Here is a 24,120-nt window from a genome sequence, read left to right on the forward strand (position 1 = left end):
CTGCCCAATGAACAATAAAAACTCTCAATGTATATAACCAGATCTGTGTGGAGCAGCTCGAGATGAAGGGAGGAGATCTAGAGTTCCACTCAACTGGTCTCCTTGCATGGGTCCATGCCCACAAAGATGGAACCCCCAAGCTTCTCTAAGGTACCTCAAGACTCCATGGAGTCCAGGTCGAAAACCACTCCCTTAGGTCAAAAGAGTGCCCAGAGGTCATGGTCAGCAGTTGTTGTTCACTTATTCATTCAAAAAAATAGATCCCAAACACCTACTATGTACAAGGAGCAAAGGATATAGTAGTGAATCTAACAGACAAGTCCCTGCTCTCACAGAGCTTATATCCTTGTGGGGGGCATGGACAAGTATAAGATAACGTGAGACCATGATAAGTGCAAGAAAGAACACGAGACTGGGTGATGTCATAGAATGCCATAGCGGAGTGAAAGAGCTGCTCTAGATCAGGAGAGGCCTCTCTGAGGAGGACAGAGAACAATGGAACAAAGACAATAAGGAACCAGCTGTGAGACTGTCTGCAGCAAGAGCTTTGCTGGCAGAAGGAATGAGTGCAAAGGCCCTGAGGCAGCACTGAGCTTGGCAGATTCTAGGAAATGAAAGAGAGAATGAGGGGGTGGATGGAAGGAAATGAGATCAGAGAGATCAGCAGGGCCGAGATATGTTGGCCCTTGTATGTGGATGTTTACAGAACACTAGTGTGCATGGGTCAAGTTCAGATATTTTGGGCACCCACCACTATGGTAATTTTGTTCCCTGCTGAAATACAGATGGTCTCTGACTTAGGATGGCTCAACTTACAATTATTTGACTTTATGATTGTGCGAAAGTGATACGCATTCAGTAGAAACCGTACTTGGAATTTTAAATTTTGATCTTTTCCCAGGCTAGTGATATGCGCTGTGATACTCTTTCATGATGCTGGGGAGCAGCATCGAGCCACGGTGCTCCGAGTCAGCACATGATCACGAGGGTAAACAACAGACACACTTGCAACCATCCTGTACCCAGATGCCCATTCTGTCTTTTACTTTCCGTATAGTATTCGATAAGTTACATGAGATATTCAACACTTGATTGTAAAATAGGCTTTGTAGTTAGATGATTCTGCCCAACTGTAGGCTAGTGTAAGTGTTCCGAGCATGTGTAAGGTGGGCTGGGCTAAGCGCTGATGTTCAGCAGGTGAGGTGCATTAAATGCATTTTCGACTTAATGATATTTTCAACTTAGGATGGGTTTATCAGGATGCAACCCCATTTTAAGTCAAGGAAGATCTGTAAAGAAATTTGGACACATTCCTCCTACATACAGGAAATGGCATTGGATGGGGAGGCCAGGAGTTCTAACTTTCCGAAAGTCCTTTTCCTTCCTTCCAGGTTTCCTCCCTTCCCTTTCCTTTCCAGAAGCTGCACCACCAGAAGCACAGTAGCCATGTCGCTCTCCAGGGGGCTTTAGATTCCTTTTCTGCAACATAAGTTGACTGGGTGACATCAAAACTCTCTTTTCCAACGAAATACTACACAGAACTTGAAATGATAACAGACATAAATGTAGTATTATATTAGCTGTCAGTTCATTCTGTAGCTTTTAATTCACACCATCTATTGTCAAGTCCACCAGGAGAACACTGAGACTCCTCTGATGAACTTGGTCTTGTATCAGCCTCAGCACCCAGCCTCCCGTTATATTTTGTGTCCTTGCACGGCATGGTTTTGAGAAAATCAGTGGTGTTTTACCGACTTGCTCTGCAATCTGAGGTTATTCTCTAAATAAACCAAAATGGAAGGAGAAACCTTACTCTGGGGGCTGAACAAATAAGGATTGCCCAGGAAGCTCAAGTTAATGTGTAGTAAACATCTGAGTCTGCTTTCTGGATGCTCGAAAATCAAGCTCTTAAATATTTTGTTTTAACAAAACAATAATCGAATTTTTGTTGCAATACTTCAGATCCTTCCATGGGACACTGAAAAACAGTCAGCATCAGTTGTCTTCCAGCAAATAGTGTTCTGGCAAACTGGCTCTCTGGGAGGAAAAAAGTGCCCAAATTTGTAGTGTTTGCCAGTTTCTAGGGTGTAAATCCTTCCACTGTGGACAGCATGAAGCTAACAATGGTTTAATAACTGGCTCACAAATTTTCTAAATATTTAAGAATTGCCTCTTATAAGTCAATATGAGCCAGCTCCAGGATACCACTGCTTCCAGCCCTTATGCATAGTTGGTGTTTCTGGGTAAAGCCCACTTGAAGGCCATCACCCAAAAACTGACACCTGCAGTGACACACAAGGCCCTGAGACTTTGGGCTGGAGCCAGGGATGGGACAGTTAGAATGGGTTGGAGAGCAGAGGAGCTGGCGTCCGTAAGTTCAGGGCCTGGTTTGTTGTCAGAAATGGTCAGTGTGACCCCAGGGACAGGTGTGGTGACACCACGTTAAGCTAAAGTCCTCCCAAACCTACCTGTACTTTACACACCTTAGATCATACCTCGGGATGTCTCCACCTTGGGACTCATCCTTCTAGACCCAGCTGAAGCAACTTCTCCCCTTTAAAGCCTTCTATCGTCTTGCCCTCCTTTGAGCCAGCTCTGGACCTAGTCCAGCTCCCTCTTACTGCATCATCTTACTGTCCTATTGTTCTACATCTGCTTGTCAGTGTTCTGGGCCAGACCGCAAGAGCAGAAACTATGCTTGGAGCCCCAGCGCCTAGCATAGGGCCTGATATTTTTGTTAATTTCTCAACAAGTACTAATTGAGCTCCTACTAAGTGCCAGGCAGTGTTCTGGCCACTGATAATACAGTAGAGATCAAATCAAAATCCCTGCCTTCATGAGGATTTTGATTCTAGAAGGCACTCAATGCATATTAAATTATTGTCTCATCGCCCCTATGATCACTACTCTTAAAAAGACTAGGAGATGAGAGTTTTCATTGATTTTATTTTAACCCTAGCATAGAACCCACTCATAAACGTGGCCACACTTCATAGTCTTTTTTTTTTTTTCTAAATAGAAGTTATTTTTTAGAGCATTTTTAGATTCACAGCCAAATTGAGCAGAAGGCACAGAGCTATTTCACGTGGCCACTTCCCCCACACGTGCACAGCCTCCCATTATCAACATCCCCGCCGGAGTGGTACGTTTGTTGCAACTGGTGAGTTTTATTCCGTGCTAAGAAGCAGCGAGCTGTCAAGCCATGAAAAGACATGGAGGAAACGTAAATGCATGTTACCGAGTGAAGGAAGCCACTCTGCAAAGGCTCCATATTATGTGATTTCAAATATATGTAAAAGGGAAAACTATGAAGTCAATAAAACGACCAGTGGTGAGGCTCAAACGGCTGCCTAGCCACAGCCAGCACCGTCAGCCCCTTTGAGGCTTGAATTGGAGGAGGAGGCCACAAAGGGATGTCCTCTGTTGAGACGATCCCTGGCTCAAGGAGACTTTCTTTGGGGTTGATCTGAATAATATACATACCTCTGGCAGTTTTCTGTTCCCCCTTAGCGAGGTTTTGGAGACTGGTAGAAAAACTTTTCCCTTGGCCTGGACAGTAGATCCAAACACCTGAGCCCTAGTTTTACAGAGATACAGAAACTAAAGCCCAGAAGAGAGAAATTACCCATATTCACACCCAGTGTACAGCCTACGCAAGAGCCCAGTTCTCCAGGTACTCAGCTCGGTATTTGACTACACGGAGATGGCCCTCCTGAAAATAAAGATCAGGAAGGAGGGAATCCAGAATTTAATGAGCTGAGAGGAAGAAACTGTCGTGCTGACTGACACCATGTAATACAAAGAGAACCTGCTTCATCACTTCTGCGTCAATAAAGTTTGAAAGCCACTAGCGGAAAAGACAATAAGCAAGGAGTTCAGCCTACCAGTTGGAACATAATTTGCTCAAACTTGGACACTTAACCCTTCATATTTCTCCCCAGTCTAACCCCTGCCATTTCCCCATATAGACTCTTAGCAAGGAAAAAGTTAAAAGCACAACTTATAAAATTTGTAAGGCACGTCCAAAGGGCTGCATCCGGAGTGTGGAGTTCTGGAGTTTGGAACCGTGTGGCTGACAGGGTCTTGGTGCTCCGGCCGGGTGTCAGGCCTGAGCCTCTGAGGTGGGAGAGCCGAGTTCAGGGCGTTGGGTCCACCAGAGACCTCCCAGCCCCACGTAACATCAATTGGTGCTAGCTCTCCCAGAGATCTCTGTCTCAACGCTAAGACCCAGCTCCACTCAATGGCTGGCAAACTCCAGTGCTGGACACCCCATGCCAAACAACTAGCAAGACAAGAACACAACCCCACCCATTAGCGGAGAGGCTGCCTAAAATCATGCTAAGTTCACAGACACCCCAAAACATACCACCGGACGCGACCCTGCCCACCAGAAAGGCAAGATCCAGCCCCACCCACCAGAACACAGGTACCAGTCCCCTCCACCAGGAAGCCTATGCAAGCCACCCACTGGATGCAGACACCAAAATGGTTCTGAAGAACTTAGGGGCAGGACAGGAAGAAAGATGCAGATGTAGAGAATGGACTTGAGGACACGGGGAGGGGGAAGGGGAAGCTGGGACAAAGTGAGAGAGTGGCATGGACGTATATACACTACCAAATGTAAAATAGACAGCTAGTGGGAAGCAGCCACAAAGCACAGATAGATCTGCTCGGTGCTTTGTGACCACCTAGAGGGGTGGGATAGGGAGGGTGGGAGGGAGGGAGATGCAAGAGGGAAGAGATACGGGAACATATGTATTATGTATAGCTGATTCACTTTGTTATAAAGCAGAAACTAAGAGACCACTGTAAAGCAATTATACTCCAATAAAGATGTTAATAAAAAAAAAAAAGATCAGTGTTTGCCAGGGGCTAAAAGGGGGGCCTAATAGGCAGAGTGCAGAGGAGTTTTAGGGCAGCGAAAGTATTCTGTATGATGCTGTGATGGTGTACACTTTGGGTGACAGTGATGTTTCATTGTAGCTTCATAATGTTTTGATTTTGTTTTTTAGTTATGATTTGGGAATATCCCAAGGCCTATTAATGTACCATTGTCACAGACTAGGGGTTGTAGGAGGAGGCTGCTGGTGACATATTTATCCCATCAACCATTAATATTTTAAGGGGAGTTGTTTGGGGTTTGGGGGGTTTTTTTGTTTGTTTTTTGTTTTGTTTTGTTTTTTACAGTTTAGGCAGATCTGGGAAGAAGGCAAATAGATGGGGTAAGCTTGAAATTTCGTGAAGACAGGATGAGAAAAAGGCCCCCGACTCTGGCTCCCAGCAGCCAGGGCTCTGTATGAATCCCAGATCCTGGGATGAGGAGAGATCACAGATTAGCCCAGAGGTCACAGAATTAGCAGCTATTCCCACTGCCTGCTGGTTATTTTGGGCACTGGGGATCAGAAGGAAGACAAAGGGGAGGGAAGGGAGAAATTGTGAAGAAAGTTGAATGAGAGGATGAGGTGAAGGAAAGGGGATGCTGGGGGTTGAGGAGTCAGAGGTTTGCTGCTTCTCAGAGTGAAAATGCCAAATTCTAGGAGAACCTAGAAGGGCCTCCCCAGTCTTCACTGTGCAGCACCATAACCCTAAAGATGGGGTGGACTGTAGCCATGATTTATAACAAACCTACAGACCTATTCCATTATTTATCCAGCATTTTTAAAACAACACACATACACACAAACACGCTCCCTCTGTCTTTGCTTAAATAAATGTATTTTTCAATGATATTTTATATCATAATCATAGATTATGAGTTTTATGGCCCAGATAGTTTTTCCTAATACACATTGAAATAAATATCTAACTGTTAAAAGTTAAATGTTCATTTGCGTACCCTCTAAGTCATCCCTTGGACCGCCAATGCCATGCACTCCACATTGTGGTGCACTGGTAGAGAGAAGTTGGCAGACTTGGAGACAGTCTCAGTCCTTGATTCTAACCCCTCCCTATGTGTCATTTGCCTCATCTGAAAAATGAGAGGGTTGACCAGATGCCCTCTCAGGTCCCTTCACACTCTGAGGTTCTGAGCTGTTCACTGAATAAACATAGTTATTGAAGGCCACATACCCAGGCCAGAGCTTCCAGCACCCTGCCCTCTCTCCTCCCACCAAAGCTTCCCCACACCTCCCTGTTACACCCCCTTTCCTTACTACAAGGCACATCCTCCTGGGAGAGAAAGCTGCGCAGATCCAACCCCAAAATGAAAATTAAGTTTTTCAATTAGAAGAAAAACACCTCAATTTTTCCAAACCTCAGCACAGCTCTCTTAACTTCCTTAACTTTGGTAAAGTGAATAATACCCCTTGCCAGGGAGTCACATCCCAACCCACACAAAGGAAATCTCTCTATTGTTTTTTGAAAAATGTTTACAATGGCCTTTAATATCTCAATGTTTCACAAGGGAGCCAGACAGACACGGAGTCTCACCATCCCTGGTAGGACCGCCACACTCAGCATCCTCCTCCACTGTCTGACCGGAGACAGACAACATCTAAGTCCTTCAGGAAAGTCAGCAGGTTTTCGAACCCTCCCTAAAAGGGCAGTGTGTGGAGGGAGGGGAGTTAAATACCATGTTTAATCGACCACAGGATCTGCCCACGAGCAAGATTAGGTATGGCCTTTCTATACCTAACACGCCTTCAGCATTGCCCCTATTAAAACCACTCTACAGACAACTGGGAGAGAGGCCTCCACACCCAGAAAATATAAGCCACTAGGGCCAGGAAAGTAAAAGAGATACTTGTGTATCTCTATACTTTGTGTATAGTGACTTTACAAAATCTCTAGATACCTTATCCCTAGAGGTCCTTTTAGTTAATCACAAGCAGCTTACATTCGTTGTTTTGTGCCAGACACCATTCAGTTGCTTACATAGTTTATCTCACTAAGTCTTTGTAGTAACTCTGTGAGGTATGTACTATTATAACCCCCACTTTACAGTTGAGAAAATCAAGGTTTAGAGAAGTTGAGAAATTTTCCAAGGTCACACAGCTAGTGAGCAGTAAAGTCTGATTCCCAAACCCATGCTCAAAGCAATACCTTCCATGTGTGGGTCATTTTGTATTGTTTAGAACTCTTACGCATTTAATAATAACTATCACTTAGAGAAATGGATGTTTAGATAGATAGATGATAGATAGATGGCTAGATAGACATAGACAGAGATGTCATTTCTAATCTCCCAATTCTGTGAGGATGGGTATAAATATTATCATCCCCATTTTACACATGAGGAAATTGAGCCCCAGAAAAATTTAAGAACTTATTCCAGGTCATGGCATCTACAATGCCTGAGTCAGGATTTTAACCTAGATCAGCCTGACCCCATAGTCTGTGCTTTCACTGTGCTGCCTGTAGAATTTCATCTGATTTATCTAACAACTTTGTGACTTGTGTGAGGGAAAAAAAAGTGTGATGTAGTAGAGCCTATATCCTATTAAATGGGATTCTACAAACCTGGCCTGATGAATCAGCTTGTGGAAGTCCCGGAAAATTCTATCAGTACACAGTAGTACATCCTCTATCTCACTTTCCTGCTTGTGTCTTTCAATGCACTTGCAAACTAGTTGTTTCCTACCTGTTATACCTATCTTTCCATCTACCTAACCACTTCTTTATCTATCTGCTTATTTATTCTCCACCTCCCCCCCACCAGAACATTCCCTTGCATCTGTCTTGTTTGTTACCATATTCTCAGTGCCTAGCACAGTGCCCTCAATAAATATTTGTGGACTAAGTGAATGAACATATGCTCATAATTAAGTGAACAGTAAACACCTGTTCCTCCTCCACCTCTGAACTATACTACTTGGCATCTGAAGACCAACATTCAGATAGCTCTTCCTTCTGGGTACTATGGGAGAGTAGCTGCACGTTCTGGCTTGGCTGCAAAACACTTCATAGATGTAGGAGCCAGTGTCATAGATGAAGATTATAGAGGAAATGTTGGTATTGTACTGTTTAATTTTGGCAAAGAAAAGTTTGAAGTCAAAAAGTGTGATCGAATTGCACATCTCATTTGTGAACACATATTTTACCCAGAAATAGAGGAAGTTCAAGTTTTAGGTGACACTGAAAGGGGTTCAGGAGGTTTTGCTTCCACTGGAAATAATTAAAGTTTATGCCTAGAACAGAAAATGAGAAAATGCACTTTTTCCTTGAAAATAAAGACTTTGCTTAAAGTGAAATAAAGTAGTATAGAACCCTGCAGGAGTTCAGGGTGGGGGGAGGAACTCTAATGAGCTGGAGTGGACCAGGAAGGCTTCCTGGAGAAGGCGACGAGTTTTAGGGCTTTGATGGATGGTACGTGTTAGGTAGAGGAGCAAGGAGAGCATTCCAGGCAGAAAAGAGACCAGAGCCGAGGCACAGAGAGCGCGGACGTCCAACATCATCCAGGACGTTGAGGCAGAGCTGCCTCAGAACAGCTAGAAGCAAAGTCTGACTGTGCTTCTGTCCTGGCCACCCCAGGAAGCCCCTTCCCCCTTAGGAGCTTGAATCACCCAGAGGAGTTGACTCACCTTTGTCTAGTCCCCTCTGGACCTGGGGACCATCCTCATAAGCAAGCTTCCCCTGACATCTCCATCTGTGTATAAAATGGCCATGGCTCTGGCCAAACCAGGGTTGGCAAGAGAAGAAGGAGAGAGGTAGAGAACCCATGTCCACAGGGGACTCAACAAACCTGTTCTTTCTGGGGCTTCTTCAACTTGAGAATATGGAGAAGTAAAAGCAGCAGGCTCTGGCCCCAGACAATCTTCCCACTTACTGGCTGTGTGGTCTCAGACCCTCTCTGAGCCTCATCAGTCCCCTCCAGGCATGTGGAGGTGGTAATCCCTACCTCCATGACTTCAGGATCAGTACCCACTGTCCTGAGCAGCCACCTTCTCCCCTGTCCCCTGAGTTGACAGTGGAGCACGTCAACTCCACATGTGGAATGTTAAACTTCAGTCCATCTCAATTGTTTGCCAAACAAGCTGAGTCCCACCGCAGAACACTTCTCTTTCCTTCTATGTTAGGAGGCTACTACGCGTTTAGAGAAAACCATTCCCATAAGCTCCGTGGAGGCAGGAATCTTGTCTCGTTTGACACTGCGTACGATCTCTAGCACCTAGAACAGTACCTGGCACTGAGTAGCCATGTAATACCTGTTTGCTGAATCAATGAGCAATCTCTCTAGTCCTCCTGTCACACCTGCCCTGGAACTCCCAACCTTGGATCAGTCCGGCCATGAACCTTCATCTCTTCTAAACCAAGACCACTGATCTGATGCTGCAACTACAAATGTATGGCCTGTGGCCTTAGGAGCCCCCAGTTGTCTTGGCAAAGCTTTTACATCTCCCTAGTCAGCTGCCTTTCCCATCCCCATGGTGGTGTTTTCAGAACCTCACTGCACTCTGCAAGTCCCACATCTTTCCCCCAAAAAGAGGACCACGCCCCTGTCACAGAGCTCACTGATGCTGGCAGAGTCACCTCATCACCTCTGCCCTCACGTGTGTACACCTTGCCATGCCTTTGCCCTGCCCCACACCCATCTTCCCTGTCTCAGTGCTGTTGTGTCTCCTGTTCCGAGTTCGTGTTCCCTCTGAGCTCTGGCTCTCATTTCCACCCGTATCCTCTGAGACTTGGCTACCCGTCCATTCCTTCTCACCCCTGGTTCTCAGTGCTACTTCTCCACTGGCATCTTTCCAACACTGCAGCATGTTCAAATCTCACTCCGACTTGCAAAGAATAAATATGTCTTTGTGAAGCCTGTCTTTGTGAAGGCTTCCTAAATCAGCTGCCACCACTCCCCGAAACTTCCTCTGGCAGAGATCGTTCATGCCTCCCAGATGGACAAATCTGATAAAGTCCTAAGCCCGTTGCTTTGCTCCTTGGCCATTTGGCATGGTTGCCCTGTCTCCTGGAATGCAGTTCTGCCTCGTCTTCTGGAACACCACTCTCACCCGCCTTTCCTCCTTCCTCTCCAGCCAGACTTTCTTCACCTCCTTTGCATTCCCCTCTTCCGCCCTTCTGTCCGGGTGCCCTGGGGTCCCATCCTTGTCTCTCCCTCTTTCTCACTGTAGGTGACTCCTCAGGCCTGCGCTGTCCTATTCGGTGGCCACCAGCCACACATGCCTGCTGAGTCCTTGACATGTGGCTCCATTGAGATGGGCTGTGAGTGTAAATATACATCCAATTTCAAAGACTTAGGGTACCAAGAAGAGAACCTACCTCATTCATAATTCTTACAAAGATTACACGTGGAAATGATAAATGTTTTTAGACACTGAGTTAAATAAAACATGTTCTTAATTTCATCTTTTTTTATTATTACCTTTTTTAATGTGGTTACTAGAAAATTTAGAATTACACACGTGGCTGTAGGGACAGCAATGCCTTAGACAATTGCGTCCACTCCTGTGGCCTCACCTGAATCAGAATGACCCCCAAACTAATTCAGCAGGGTGATAAGGCGTGAGCTCCACTGTCTGGGTTTGAATCACAGTTCTGCCACTTACTAGCTGGGTGATCTTGGGCTTAGAGCAATGCCCGGCGCATGCAAGGCACTGGATAAAAGCCATCCTTGTGGAGCGGCGGCCATGCACGGTAGTCACGCCTGGGAGCTCTGAAACCAGACTGTGGATAGGCATCCTTCTCCTTTGCTCACCAGCTGTGTGACCTTGAAGCTACTCCACCCTCCCTGGGCCTCACTGCAGCATGGCCAGAGTCCCGGTGCAGAGGGCTCCCAGCAATGGCCGCCGTGTGATCAGCACTCAGCACAGGGTTCTCCTGCTTGGCTCCCTGGACCCCACATCCACCACGAGCATTCGCTGCATTTCCCTGCCTTTATCTTCCCTCTGCCTCAGGTCAGTTCTGCATCACTTTTGGTCTAAACTACAGCAATCACTGCCTATAAATGTTCGCCAGGGTTCCTGGCGGGCCCCACCCATCCATTTTCCACAGTGTCTGCTGAACTGGGGTCCTAAAACGCAGAACTGCTACATCCCTCCTCTGCTTAAAACCCAGCAGTAGCTCCACATTATCCATGAATAAAGCCTGCAAGGTCCCCCAGCATCCACCAAACCCGCTGGGGTCCTCTCAGCACTGGCCTCCGCACACCCAGAGCCCCTCACACCCACTCCCTCTCCAGTCCCCAAACACGCCAGATGGTTTCACGCTCCTCTGCCTTTCCCTCCCTCTTTTATCTTCCATGATCACCCCACACCGTGTCAGCCTCTTCAGCACTAGGCTCAGCTCAAGTTCAAGAGTTCCCTGGACTTCTCCCCAAGCCCTCAGTGGATGTGACCCCGACTTTGTGCCTGCACCGTGCCTGTGCAGAATTCTGCCGCCCCATCGGAACCCTAGGTGCACTTTCAGCTACATGCCTGACTCCCCTTACAGACCGTGAGCCTCTTAGGAACGATGAGGGTGATGATGATTTATTGAGAGCGTGCTATGTGCCAGCACTGCCTGAGGACTGGACACAGGTTAACGTACCCCTCTTATCTGGAGCGCCTGAGTTGGGTACTAATTACCACTTTACAGTTGAGGGAGCTGGGAGGTAGAGGTCAAGTAACCCCCTTTTGGCATTTGGTGAGCCAGAGTTCAAAGCCAGGCTGTCTGGCTTCAGAGACCACACTCTTAACCTCAATTTACATTTTAAAATTAACATATAATTGACACATAACATTGTGTAAGTTTAAGGTGTACGACATGTTGATTTGATACATTTATGTATTGTAATATGATTACCACCTTAGCGTAGCTAAAACCTCCATCCCATCACATAATTATCATTTCTTTTTTGTGGTAAGAATGTTTACAGTCTACTCTCTTAGCAACTTCGAAATATATAATACAGTATTGTTGACTATAATCACTTCACTGTGCATCAGATCCCCAGAGCTTGTTCATCTTCTAGTTGCATACTTACACCCTTTAGCAATATCTCCCCGATTCCCCCCCACCCAGCCCCTGTAACCACCATTCTACAATCTGTTTCTATCGACTGGCTTTTTTTAGATCCCACATATAAATGAGATCACACAGTATTTGTCTTTCTCTGCCTGATTTGTCTCTCTCAGCATAATGCCCTCAGTGTCCATCTATGTTGTCACAAGTGGCAGGATGTCCTTCTTTCTCGTGGCTCAATTACACACACATACACACACACACACACACACACACACACCCGTAAATTTTTTTATCCATTCATACACTGACAGACACAGGCTGTTTCCATATCTTAGCTATTGTGGACAGTGCTGCCCTTGATTTACTTTTATAACCTAAGCTAGCATGGTTCATTTTGAAGCCAGGAGTTCAGAGAGGGAAGGTTACTTGCCCAAGGTCACCCAGTGAGGTCCCTTCCCAGCCTCCTGGCTCTCAGTGTTCTTTTTCTTGGTTTTGGTTGGTCATGTGCCCCTGCCATGAAAGCCCAGGCTGATGGCCCCGATGGGAAGGAGGGACCCTGGGCGGCTGGCAGACAGACATGGCCCGAAGCAGTGAAATGTCCACGGAGAGGTGGACATAATGAGCCTGGCTGAGGGAGCATCTGCTTTGTTTGCCTGGCTTAGTGTGTCTTCATCACAACGATCTGGAATCTGATCCGGCTAGGAGGCTCCGAGGCTCCCTTTATTCTCCTGTTGGGCAGAAAAGAGAGTGGGGTGGAGCAGCTTAGCCAAGAAGTGCTGATGGGGAGGCAGAGCGGTCAAGTCCAGGGTCGAGACACTCCCTGTGAAAAGCCCAGACAAAGGGGGGGTGTTAGGCAGGGACACGGGGGAGAGGGGCTTGCAGTCAGGGCCTGTCACATAGAGGGCGATCATTTCACGGTGAGTCAAAACCCTGCAAGTCAACCAAGATGGTGCCTTGCCCGAAGGTCGAGTTCTCAGACCCCAGAAAGGAGATTTACTAAGCATGGCTTTCAGGCAAGTAAAAAGCAGACCTTAATGAGCTCTGCAAGGAGCCTGCTGCCCTCTGTTCAGCCCACAAAGCCAGGAGGTCATGCAAGGAAGGTGAGAAAGGGCAGGAGAGAGGTTCCAGTTGGGTCAAGGGAAGATTCCGGCAACTTTTATAAAACCACTAGCAATGGTGCTATTTGCTATTCATTGTGGAAGTTCTCTTATGAGGAACCACTGAATGAATGCCTTTTGAAATTAAGTGTTAGGGGGTTGTCTCTTCAACACAACTGGGGTACTTCTCTTTGTCAGATAATAGAATCACTGAGTCTGGGATTGGAAGAGGCATTAAAGGTCATCGACCAGCCTCATGCTTGACTTTGCTCCTACAATACCCTTTTCCAGCCAGTCAGCCATGTTGCAGGCTCTGTGGGAGTTGCCGGGGTGTAGTAATCGTAAGGAATTTGAAAAATCAAGTGCGTTAGTACAAATAAAGGTATTAAAGACTGTGGCTTAAGTGTGCAGGCAAATGGCTTCTCAAAACCAAACCCCAGAATTAGCAGATTTGCCCATCAAACACAGACATTGCTGGGCTGCCTCAGGCTTCCTCATGTTGGGCCTGACTCAAAACACTTACAGTCTGGGAAGCAGAGCAGATTACATGCTGTTTGTGGGAAAGACAGCTCCCAAAGATAAAGGAGAAGAGAATGGGCTGGGCTCCTACGTGTGCCCCGTTTCTCCTTCAGACCCTCTGATCTGAGTCTGTCACACCCTTTGAGGAGGAGTGAATGACAGGGGCAGATGGGCCAGCAGTGTCACTCCCTCCACATGGAAGGAAACTGCAGGAGTTTGGAAATAAGAGAGTCCCCTGATAGCTTTCCCCCAACCTAAAGGTACTCTGCTGCTGCTGAAGAAAAGGACCCCGTGCCCCCAAGTCCCTTCGGAGGGAAAAATTGTGCCTCAGACAAGAGCCTCACCAAGAACACCTTCCTGCAGACACACCCATGGGCCAGCAAAGCAGGTTTAGACAGCCAGTAGCGAGTAAATGAATCGACCCTGAAGGTAACAGAAAATTCCACCTCAAACTGGCTTAAACACTCTGAAAGCCTGGGGATTAGTGTCTCAGTGTCACCGAGGTCCTAGGCTCATTCTGTCTCTGCTGGCTGGCCTCAGGCCCAGCTTCATTCTTGGGCAGCTTCCTCTGTCCTACCCTGGCTGCTAGTGGCATTCTGGGTTATATGCTTCGTGCCTCTCTGTTCATGTCCATCATGGAGTGAGATGTTCTCTTCTGCCTCATTGAGACAGTTTATTCATGAGTCCAGCCCTGGGCCAGTGAGAGAAGCGTGCTGTGTTCTGATTGACTGAATGTAATCAGGATTCACCTCTTGTATGGGGAGTAGCTTCAGTTCCCCCTGAAACCCATGGTTGACTGGAGATGGGTAGATACCTAAACAAAATTGGGGTTCTATTAGGATGGAGGAAGCGGGGAATCGATATTGAGTAGACTCTGAGATGGGGACTTGCTACACGATGCGCATTAGGGTCTGCACTTGGGAACACTGCCTTGGGAAGTGAGGGAGGCAGGATTAGATTAGGCAGAGGGAGAAGTTGAACTGCAGTGCAGTTACAGTAGGGACCTCAGCTGGCTCCACGAGGAGTTCCAGAGCTGAGATGGCCCTTCAGAATTGTCCCAAACCATGGCAAGGGACTGGGCCGTTGAACTCCTGCCGCAATCAGTCACTGGATGTGGGCTGTCCTAGGAATGTGGTGTAAACTTGGGCAAGGCATCTCCCCTTAGCTGAGGGCGGTTCCTGGGGAGAAATGCGGCCATGAGCCCCCAGCAGCCACCACCCCAGGCAGCTCGGGGAACAGGTGCCTCTGTCCTTAAGGGGGGATCCGGGTGGCACACCACAGGATTCACTGCAGAAGGCAGGAACCGTCTTAGAGTATCTGTCTCTGCTGAGAACCCAAGGTGGGCTCTGGGGTGACATGGCAGTCCTTCCCAGGGTGCCCTGCTCTGAACACCCCCAGCTTCCCCTGAGCAGCCACAGGAGGGAACTGAACATGAAGGCACTTGGCAAACCAGGCAAGAAGAAAGGAAGGGAGGAGAGAGGGGGAGAGAATAGGAGGGAAGGCCCTAGACTCACCCTAAGGAAGAGAAGAGGGCTGAAGAGCAATCGAGTGGCCCCTGAATGACACCCAGATCCATTCTCCTGCACAGAAAAGTCCAGAGTTCTGGGAAGCCTCAGCCCACTGGGTTCCTTAACAGGATGGTGTCACAGAGAGAGCTGTGGTTCTCCTCCTGCCTCCGTGGCTGTACCTTTGTCCTCTCTGCTGCTTCCCTCTAATCTCCCCAACCTCTACACTCTGGCTCGTAAGGCTCAGTCTTCTGACCCCCCTCTAGCTCCTCCCCCCCCGTAGGCTATTTCATTCAATTCCATGGCTTTCAGAACCATCTGTACATCCCTGACTCATGAATTTAAATCTCCAGGGGAGCCCTCCCTTCTGAACCCCAGACTTGCATGACCAAACGTCCACCAGGACCTCGGAGGATGGACACAACTGAGCACTTAGTTTTCCCCCCAAACCAGCTCTTTCCACAGCCTTTCCCATTTGGGGAGGAGGCAAGGGGGAGAGGGGACCCATCCTTCCAGTTACTCCAACCAGAAACCTTGAGCTCATGTTTCAGTCCTGCATTTCTCTCACATCCCACGTCCTACCCATCAGCAAATCCGTTCAGCTCTACCTTCAAAATATTTCTAGAATCTGCCACCCTGCTTCAAGCCACTGATGTCTCCTACCTGTGTTGTTAAAGTAGCCTTCCAACTGGTCTCCCTGCCTTTAGCCCTTGCTTTAGTCTTCTCACAGCAAAGGAATCCTTTTAAATTGTAAGTCAGATTGTGTCATTTCCCTGCCCCAGCCCTCCCTGGCTCCCCCCAGCATCAGAGTAAAAGCGGAAATCCTCCCAATGGCTCTGGACCCCATGTGACTTGTGCCCCTGCCCCACTGCTCTGATCTGCATCCACACCAGCCTCCCTGCTGCTCGTCAGACACACTGAGCAATCCAAGGTCAACCTCAGGCCTTAGCATTCATCCTTCCCCTCCTAAGGTAGGCCTATCACTCGTTCCTTCATTTCCTCCAGGTCTCTGCTCAATGCCATCTTATGAGGGAGAACTCCAACAACCTCGATATGAAATCACATCCCCACCCTAACCCCTGTAAGCCCCACCCCCTTAGCCTAATTTATCTGCCCCATAATGTTCATCTCTACCTAATATGTCATATATTTATTTGTTTACTAACTTCTCAACCCCATCAGTGTATCCCTGGTGCCCACGACAGTGCCTGGCTTATAGCAGGGGCTCAATATTTATTGAATGAATGGCTGGGCTTTGGAGTCAGACAGACTTTGGTTGGAATCTCAGCACTTCCACATGCCAGCTCTGGGTCCTGCAGCCAATTACACAACCTTGCTGGGCCACAGTCTTTTCGTGTGTGAAATAGGGAAATAATAGTTCTTACTACATAGGATTGTTATGAAGGCTATGTGAATTAATATACAGCTGTTAGAATGGCACCTGACTCATGAAAAGTACTCATTAAGAGTAGCTGTCATGGCCCATCATTATTGTTATTACAATCATTGTTATTATTTATTCACCAGATGAGTCACGCGGTCCTAGCCCAGTGCCCCACCCCAGCCCCCAACCTCTTCTCTCCAGCCAGAGGTGGAGTGGGTGATTCAGGTGGTGGCAGCCTGCCGTGTGAGTCAGCTCTTAGCCTCAGCCATGCCAGGGTCCCTGGCATAGGCTGCCTTGGCCAAGGGGCCCTTGGGTTGAGTCATCAAGGCCATGATTCCGGCTGGGGGACACCTTAGCTGTGGAGTTTGGCTGGCAGAGTTTGTCCTCCCCAGGTCCTTCCAGGAAGAGACTGGGCACCTGCCCCATTGTGCTCTCAGGAACTACCCTTTGCCAGCTCAAGTCCATCTGTCAGTAGAGTTTGCAAAAAGCCAGGCGAGGATACGGGGTGCGGGGGGGCGGGGGGAGGAAAAAGATAGGAAGGAGAAGAGTTGCCCCGATCCTTTGCTTTCAAAGCAGGGCAATGTCGTGAACAGATCGTGGGGTTCTGAACTCACCAGACCAGATCTGAGTCTCTATCCCTCCACTTACTAGCTGGGAAACCTTGGACATGTCCTTCGCTTCTCTGAGCCTCATCTGTGAAATGGGGAGGATAACATCTCCCTCTCATGGATACCAGGAGGATTGACTGAGTGGTCATGTCTTCAAGTCCCAACTCCTTAACGAAGCCTTCTCAGATCTGCCCTATATGGTCTCTGAGTTTCTGTGACTTTTGTAAAAGGGGAGGAGGAATTCCCTGTCTCCCCATTTCCCCCACCTCCCACAGGAAAGGGAGAGACCAATCTAATACGTTCTTCCTTTATTCATTCAACAACTCTTTTTTTTAATGAATTTATTATTTATTTATTTTTGGCTGCGTTGGTTCTTCATTGCTGCGTGCAGGCTTTCTCTAGTTGCGGCGAGCGGGGGCTACTCTTCGTTGCGGTGCGCAGGCTTCTCACTGCGGCGGCTTCTCTTGTTGCGGAGCACAGGCTCTAGGCACACGGGCTTCAGTAGTTGTGGCACACGGGCTCAGTAGTTGTGGCTCACGGGCTCTAGAGCACAGGCTCAGTAGTTGTGGCTCACGGGCTTAGTTGCTCCACGGCATGTGGGATCTTCCTGGACCAGGGCTCGAACCCGTGTCCGCTGCATTGGCAGGAAGATTCTTAACCACTGCACCACCAGGGAAGTCCCCATTCAACATCTCTTTATTGAGCACCTACTGCATGCCAGGTGCTGTGCTAGCGCTGGAAATCATGGGCTAGTGGGAGAGGCAGATAGGGTATAAATGAGCAAAGAAATACAGTTGTAAACTTTACTCAGTACTAGGCCAGAGAAGAACGGGTTGTTAAAAGAGAAAAACATGGCAGAGCTGTTGGAGGAACTTCTGAGGTGCTGACACGTGAGCAAAGCTTTGAGGAATGAGAACGAGTTGGCCATGCAAGGACAAGAGTGAAGAACCTTGCAGAGAGAGAACAGCACATGCAAAAGCCCAGAGGCAGAAAAGAGCTGGGGTAGTTGAGGAAGTGCCAGTGTCTCCACCACATGCAGAGAGCCTGAGAGGAGGCTGGGAAAGGGGCCGGGCCCACATGGGGCCCACCTCCTGATGTCCTTTGTCTCAGGGATCAGCCTTGCATGGCCTGTTCCCACTGCCTCAAAACAGTTGCCTCGTTAATTTTTTCCAGTTTTATAGTTGTTTACAGAGACAGGGCTCGGGTGGGTACATCGTGACTGGAAGCACTTAGGGTTGTTTGTGAAGATTAAATGAGATACTGTAGGTGGACTGTGTAGTACAGTTCCTGGCACATAGATAGTGCTCAATGAGAAATAGATATCTTGAAAGAATACATGTGAAAATAACGAGATACATATAAAGCCCTGCGCCAACACCCACTTCAAACTGTTTCTTTGTGATTTAAAAGAGAAGAGAAGCTTTGTGTTTAAATTCATCCTCTTCTTCATAATCATGACAAAGAAAGTTGGAGTAGAATCCATCACCTCATCTGGGAAACCTTCCCTGGCACCCACCCCAGGGTGCATCAGGGTCCCTGTGCTGCACACCTGGCCTCTGTTGCAACATCCATCACCCTCTGTTGAATTGCCTGTCCGTGTACCTGTCTCTCCCATGGACTGTGAACTCCTCAATGGCAGGGACTGTGCCTTGATTATCTGTTTAATACAGCACTTAGATAACATTTTATTTTATTTCAGATACGTTCAAGGACTAGTCCAAATAGTCTCCTTACACTCGTTAACTAACCCACATTTGACCTAAGAGCCTGGTCCTGATGAGTCAATCTAGAACAGAATTTACATCATTTTAAAAAGCGCAGTATCCTTGTAATTTTCCTAAAATAGGGACTGGTTTAAAGCACAGATGGGTTTATTGGATATCCCGCCCCCGTGGGTTTCTCAGACCTACGTTTCACAGGAGCAGACAGGCTGTTCGCCAGGGATGTTGCACCAGAGGCTTGTGTTATTCACTGCTGGGGGGAGGGTGCCAAAAGTAGTAACATTAGGCCTACAGTTCCCAAACCCTGCACCCAACGCCCTAGGGCAGCAGAGTAGATTTTAGTTTTCAAGGGAAACACAGCAGTTCTGGGCAACGGTCAGACACCATGCAAATTACCAGTCGAGGTGGTTCACAGTTTCAACATTAGATCACAACGTGTTCCTTTCGATGACGTCACATCTTTGCAAAACTGGGTTTTGGGCAGTAGTTGTGCTAAAAGGCAAGTGCTCTGAAAATCAGTGTGGAGCAGGAAATGCGGGTGAAGAGCCCTCTCTGATCCTAAGGTTCGGGAATTTGTTCAGTGCCCAGCAAGCACACACATCTCGTTTGTAAGTAATTGTAGTTATTTAAGAATGAAATAAAAATATTATGTGCATTGTTTATTTCAGTTACTAAGTTGTTAGAACATAAATATTTATTAAGCTACTTAGCTCTAACTACTTAACAAATGAAGCTGCTTAGTACTTCTTTTGGCCTTGGAATGCCTTGAAATCATTCCTGAGATGGGCATCATAAATCCAGAAAGTCTCAGAATTTCTGCATTGGCTTCTTTGAAACTCACATTTACCTCTTTGAAGCTTTTGATGCAGAGCTCAGGAAAGATTCTGAGCTAAGCTCTGTAAGCATGGCCTGACGTTAATGATGTAAGCACAGAACCTACGCTTAGTCCTGCCTTGAGAGTCTAGGTGGGGCAAGACTGGAAAACATTTACTGGGAGGGAAAACTGAGATTTAGCTCTTCCCCCTCACTCCATCTAATTAGCTTCTTAACGAGCATAGACCACTTTGTAATGAGCTGGAAGAACGCCTTCCTGTTATAAAAACAGAAAAACAAGCATCCATTTGTGAGCCAGAGTTACGGTTTTATTATCTCGAACTAGGAGTGGCCTGAATATCCAGCTGGCTCAACCAGCTAATTATTGCCAGAAGGAGACCACAGAGCAAGTGTTCTGAAGCTACAGTTATTATTTTTGGTAGATCCCCTCTTAGCTTTTAGCTTATTCGTAAATAACCTGGTTCAGTAAATTGCCTCAAATAGTTAGCTTTGAAAAAAACACGCTTGTCCCAGCCATCACACCAGATGGAGCATGCTCCAAAGTGGGCCTTCTATGGGAACTTGAGGGAGATGGATGTCGCTGGAGTGAGCCGCCGGTCACACTTGCCCGAAATGTTTTCTAGGCTATTGAAATAGGGCGATGGACTTCAATTGCTCAAGTCTATCAAGTTGAATTTCAAACCTTCTTCTAGGAAGGATCTTGACCCCGTTCCCAGTGTTCACCTTTAAGAGGAAGTGGGATTGCCCTTCCTCAAGCATGAATCCCTATTAGCCCGCAGCTTCCACAAAAAGATGTCAAGGCTCAGTTTTCTGCTAATGCTTGTGAGTGAGTCTCTTTCCCACCAGGAGCATCAGCCCAAGGGCCACTGCACCTCCTTTTCCCTTTGCCTAGATTCTCTTTACCCAGCTATTCCCATGACTGGCCCCTTCATTTATTCTTTCAGCAAATATTTATTGAGCATCTGCTGTGTGCCAAACACTATGCTGGGTGTCAAGGGTATAAAAAGGAACGATAATAATAGTTAACATTTATTGAATGCCTGTAATGAACAAAGAGTTCTTCTAAACTATTTACATGTATCTCATTTAATGCTCAACAACAATCCAAGTCATCCACATTTGATCAGGAGCAGTTTCTTCATATTAACAAGTTACTGAGCGGCGAGCGCGCTGGGGAGCGCAGCTGCAGGCGTGGGGGGACAGCAGCGGCGGAGCCTGCCCGAGAGCGGCTGTGGCCAGAGCGAGAGCAGTGGAGACAAAGGCTACGATAGGGCCAGTTGTGAGTGTGTGGATTTTTGAGTAAAACCTCGAACCCAAATGAGAAGAAACCTTCAAGGAACAACTTATACTGACAGTGAGTCTACAGTCATCTGTATGCCTATTATGGAATGTTCTCAACCCAGAGATAGCTCTATTGACAAGGAGTGAGTGACTACCTCTTAAGGTCCTGAGTCAAGACAACAATTTTTATACCTTTCCTGGTGGTTCAGAAACTAGTCTCTGTAGAATCAGAAGCAAAGAAAGGAAACAATCTGACCTTTTGTTAGATTGACTATATAAGATACTTGACTTCCAGGAACAAAAACACAGAGAAGTAATAAAGTTATTATTTTGGCATCGTTGGACATATATTGAGAAGCCTGCTTTGTGAAGCTTCCTGAGTTGAGATTTGGAAACTTCACTGGTGCTCATTTATAACTTGGACTGTAAGCATGAGTGAATTCTGGTTGTGTTTCAACTGCTGTATTGCAGAACAGCCTCAACCTAAAAGGCGCCGGCGGATTGACCGAGGTATGATTGGAGAGCCCACAAACTTTGTGCACACGGCTCACGTTGGGTCAGGAGACCTGTGTTCAGTGGGATGAATTCCGTTAGCTCCATTCAGAACCAGATGCAGTCCAAGGGAGGCTACGGGGGTGGCATGGCTGCCAACGTGCAGATGCAGCTCGTGGACACGAAGGCCGGATAGCCCCAGACCCCTGCTCCACGTGATGGCGTCTTGTTCACCCTGTTGTGATTACTCCAGTGACACGTTACTATTCTGCTCTGAAGAATCCTGCACTTCCTTCAGCTGGCATGCATGCCTTTGGACTCGTGGACAGAGTTCCTTGGATTGTGACTTAATGATTGATTTTTACCAATATGGATCTGATTTTAGCATGATCTTTTTTGTGAATGCTAGCACTGTTTTGCATTTTTTCCCGCATTTTTAACAATTTCTCTTTCCAGCTCCAACCCCTCTGCCTTATGATTTTATTGGTAAGCAAAGAACTGCTATTTTAACTTGTCACCATTTATGTATATTTTGGAAGGTATGAGACCCATAAGCACAATGATCATTTCTATTCATTTGAAACTTCAGCAGAGTAGTATCTGCATGCTTTATGAAGCTGCTTGTGTGGGAGCCCATGGGATGCCAGAAATGGACATTTCCTTGCTGCCACGGTCTGATGATACTGCTACTATGAGAGAAAGGTTAGCTGTGGCACCAAGTCACATCAGTTTCACAAAAAAAGGCAGTTTGTAGCTTATTTTAGAAGTATGACTTTTATTTAGAGTTATAATAAAAGAAAAGCTTGCATTCAAAAAAAAAAAAACACGTTACCCACATTTTGCTGATAAGGAAAGTGAGACACAGAGAAGCTAAGTAAATTCCCCAAGGTCATGCAGCTAATAAGTGATGGAGCTGGGATTTGAGCTTGCACTCTTCAACACTCTGTTGTATTGTCTCCTAGCAAGACACAGGAGGCTCTGGTTTTATTTGGCTTACATTTTAATAGAGGAGAGAGACAATAGCACATTAGCAAATAAGTAATTTCAGATAGTCAAAGATGGTAAGAAAAAATAGTGATAATTCAGTACAGACTTCCCAGGAAGGAGTAGCTACTTGATATCAGGTAGTTGGAAAAGCCTCTGAGGGGTCATCTGGGCTGAGACCTGAAGAAACCAGCCATGGGAAAGTATTCAGGAAAAGTATTCCACCAGTGGGAATAGCAAGTACAAAAGCAGTAAGTCAGGGACAAGTTTGGCTGAGTGCAAAAGAGGGATGACCAGGAACCAGATCATATAAGCTTTTCAACCTGGGCTGCACGCATTTGCCTGGGAAGCTTCCAGAAATACTGATGACTTGGCCCACACCCAGAGAGCCTGAGGAAATCAGTCTGAGGTTTGGCTTAGGCAAGAGGAATTTTAAAAGAGATGATTGCAGCAGTCCAAAGAGGGATGATGTGGCCTGCACCACGGTGGTGGCAGTGGAGGTGCCGCTCTCCTTCAGGCGCTGCTCTCTCCACACAACCCACCTGTGGCCACAGGAAGCACGTGCATCCTTAGCCTGGATAAACGAAAGGCAGGATGCTTACCTGCAGATGGCCTGGGAAGGATTCAGCACCAGACACATAGCAGTCTTGCTGGGCGTCCCGCTGAAGCTCCTACCAGACGTAGCACAAGGGAGGAGTGGTAGGCTGGCATAAACTTTCCTAAGAAATCACCGTCTCAGAATCTCTAATCTCCAGCAGCCCAACCTTGTAATATCAACGTGGGTGAATCTACCAGTTCTTGGCCATAGTGGTCTCTGTCACAGATCACTTTGGGAGGTGGCATCTTTGTCTTCTTGCTGCAGCTCTAGTTGAGACAGTGCATTCGTCAGGGTTGTCCAAAGAAACAGAAGCCATAAGAAGTGTATACGTAGATAGATAGATTTATTTTAAGGAATTGGCTCACGTGACTAATTTGTCTTCTAAAGTACAATTCAGTGGCTTCCTCAAGGAGGAACCATCACCACTGTATAATTCCAAGGCATTTTCCTCACCCCATATCCTTTAGCAGTCACTCCCCGTTACCCTTTTACCTCAGCTCCTGGCAACTATGCATCTACTTTCTGTCTCTGTGGATCACCAGCTTATACTAAAGCAAATCCCATATATCACATCCTTTCCTCTGTAAATATTTCAGTATGGGGACATCCCTGGTGGTCCAATGGTTAAGAATCTGCCTTCCAATGCAGGGAACGCAGGTTCAATCCCTGATCAGGGAACTAAGATCCCACATAATGTGGGGCAACTAAGCCCGTGCGCCACAACTACTGAGCCCACGCACTCTAGAGCCTGTGCACCACAACTAGAGAGAGGCCCACACACCGCGAGGAGCCCACATGCTGCAACTAAGACCTGATGCAGCCAAATAAATAAATGAACAAATATTTTTTTTAAAATACTTCAGTATGAATTTCTAATACATAAGGACTTCTTTTTTACCGGCCAAATACTATTTTTACACCTAAAACTTTGGTAATAATTCTTTAATATCTAGTAAATAGTCAGTATTCAGTAGTCCTATGTTAATTGATTTTCTTTCATTGTATCCAAATAAAGCCTTCACATTTCGCACGGTTGGAATGATGGAAGTCTCTTTTGATCTGCAGCAGTTCCCTTCGTTCGGTTTTGTTTTTCTTGTCATTTATTTGTTGGAAGGGGGGAGAAAAGGTCATTTTCCTGCAGAATTTCCTACCTTCTGAATTCAGCTGATTACAGCTCTGTGGTGCTCTTCCAGTGTCTGCATTTC

At 46.8% G+C, this 24,120-nt stretch overlaps 2 protein-coding genes across 4 annotated transcripts in view; both read left to right on the forward strand.

Annotated features, from left to right (window-relative positions):
• SYN3 (synapsin III) overlaps positions 1-24,120 on the forward strand; it is a 428,731-nt gene that overhangs the window by 371,364 nt on the left and 33,247 nt on the right. The window lies entirely within an intron of this gene.
• Positions 21,159-21,634, forward strand: LOC307194120 (CDC42 small effector protein 2-like). The gene is given in 2 exon segments (XM_079937007.1): positions 21,159-21,410; positions 21,413-21,634. Coding segments are annotated over 2 exon segments (255 nt in total). The 5' UTR covers positions 21,159-21,272; the 3' UTR covers positions 21,530-21,634.

Source organism: Stenella coeruleoalba, assembly GCF_951394435.1.
Source record: "Stenella coeruleoalba genome assembly, chromosome: 11".
In the NCBI taxonomy this organism is placed as follows: domain Eukaryota; kingdom Metazoa; phylum Chordata; class Mammalia; order Artiodactyla; family Delphinidae; genus Stenella; species Stenella coeruleoalba.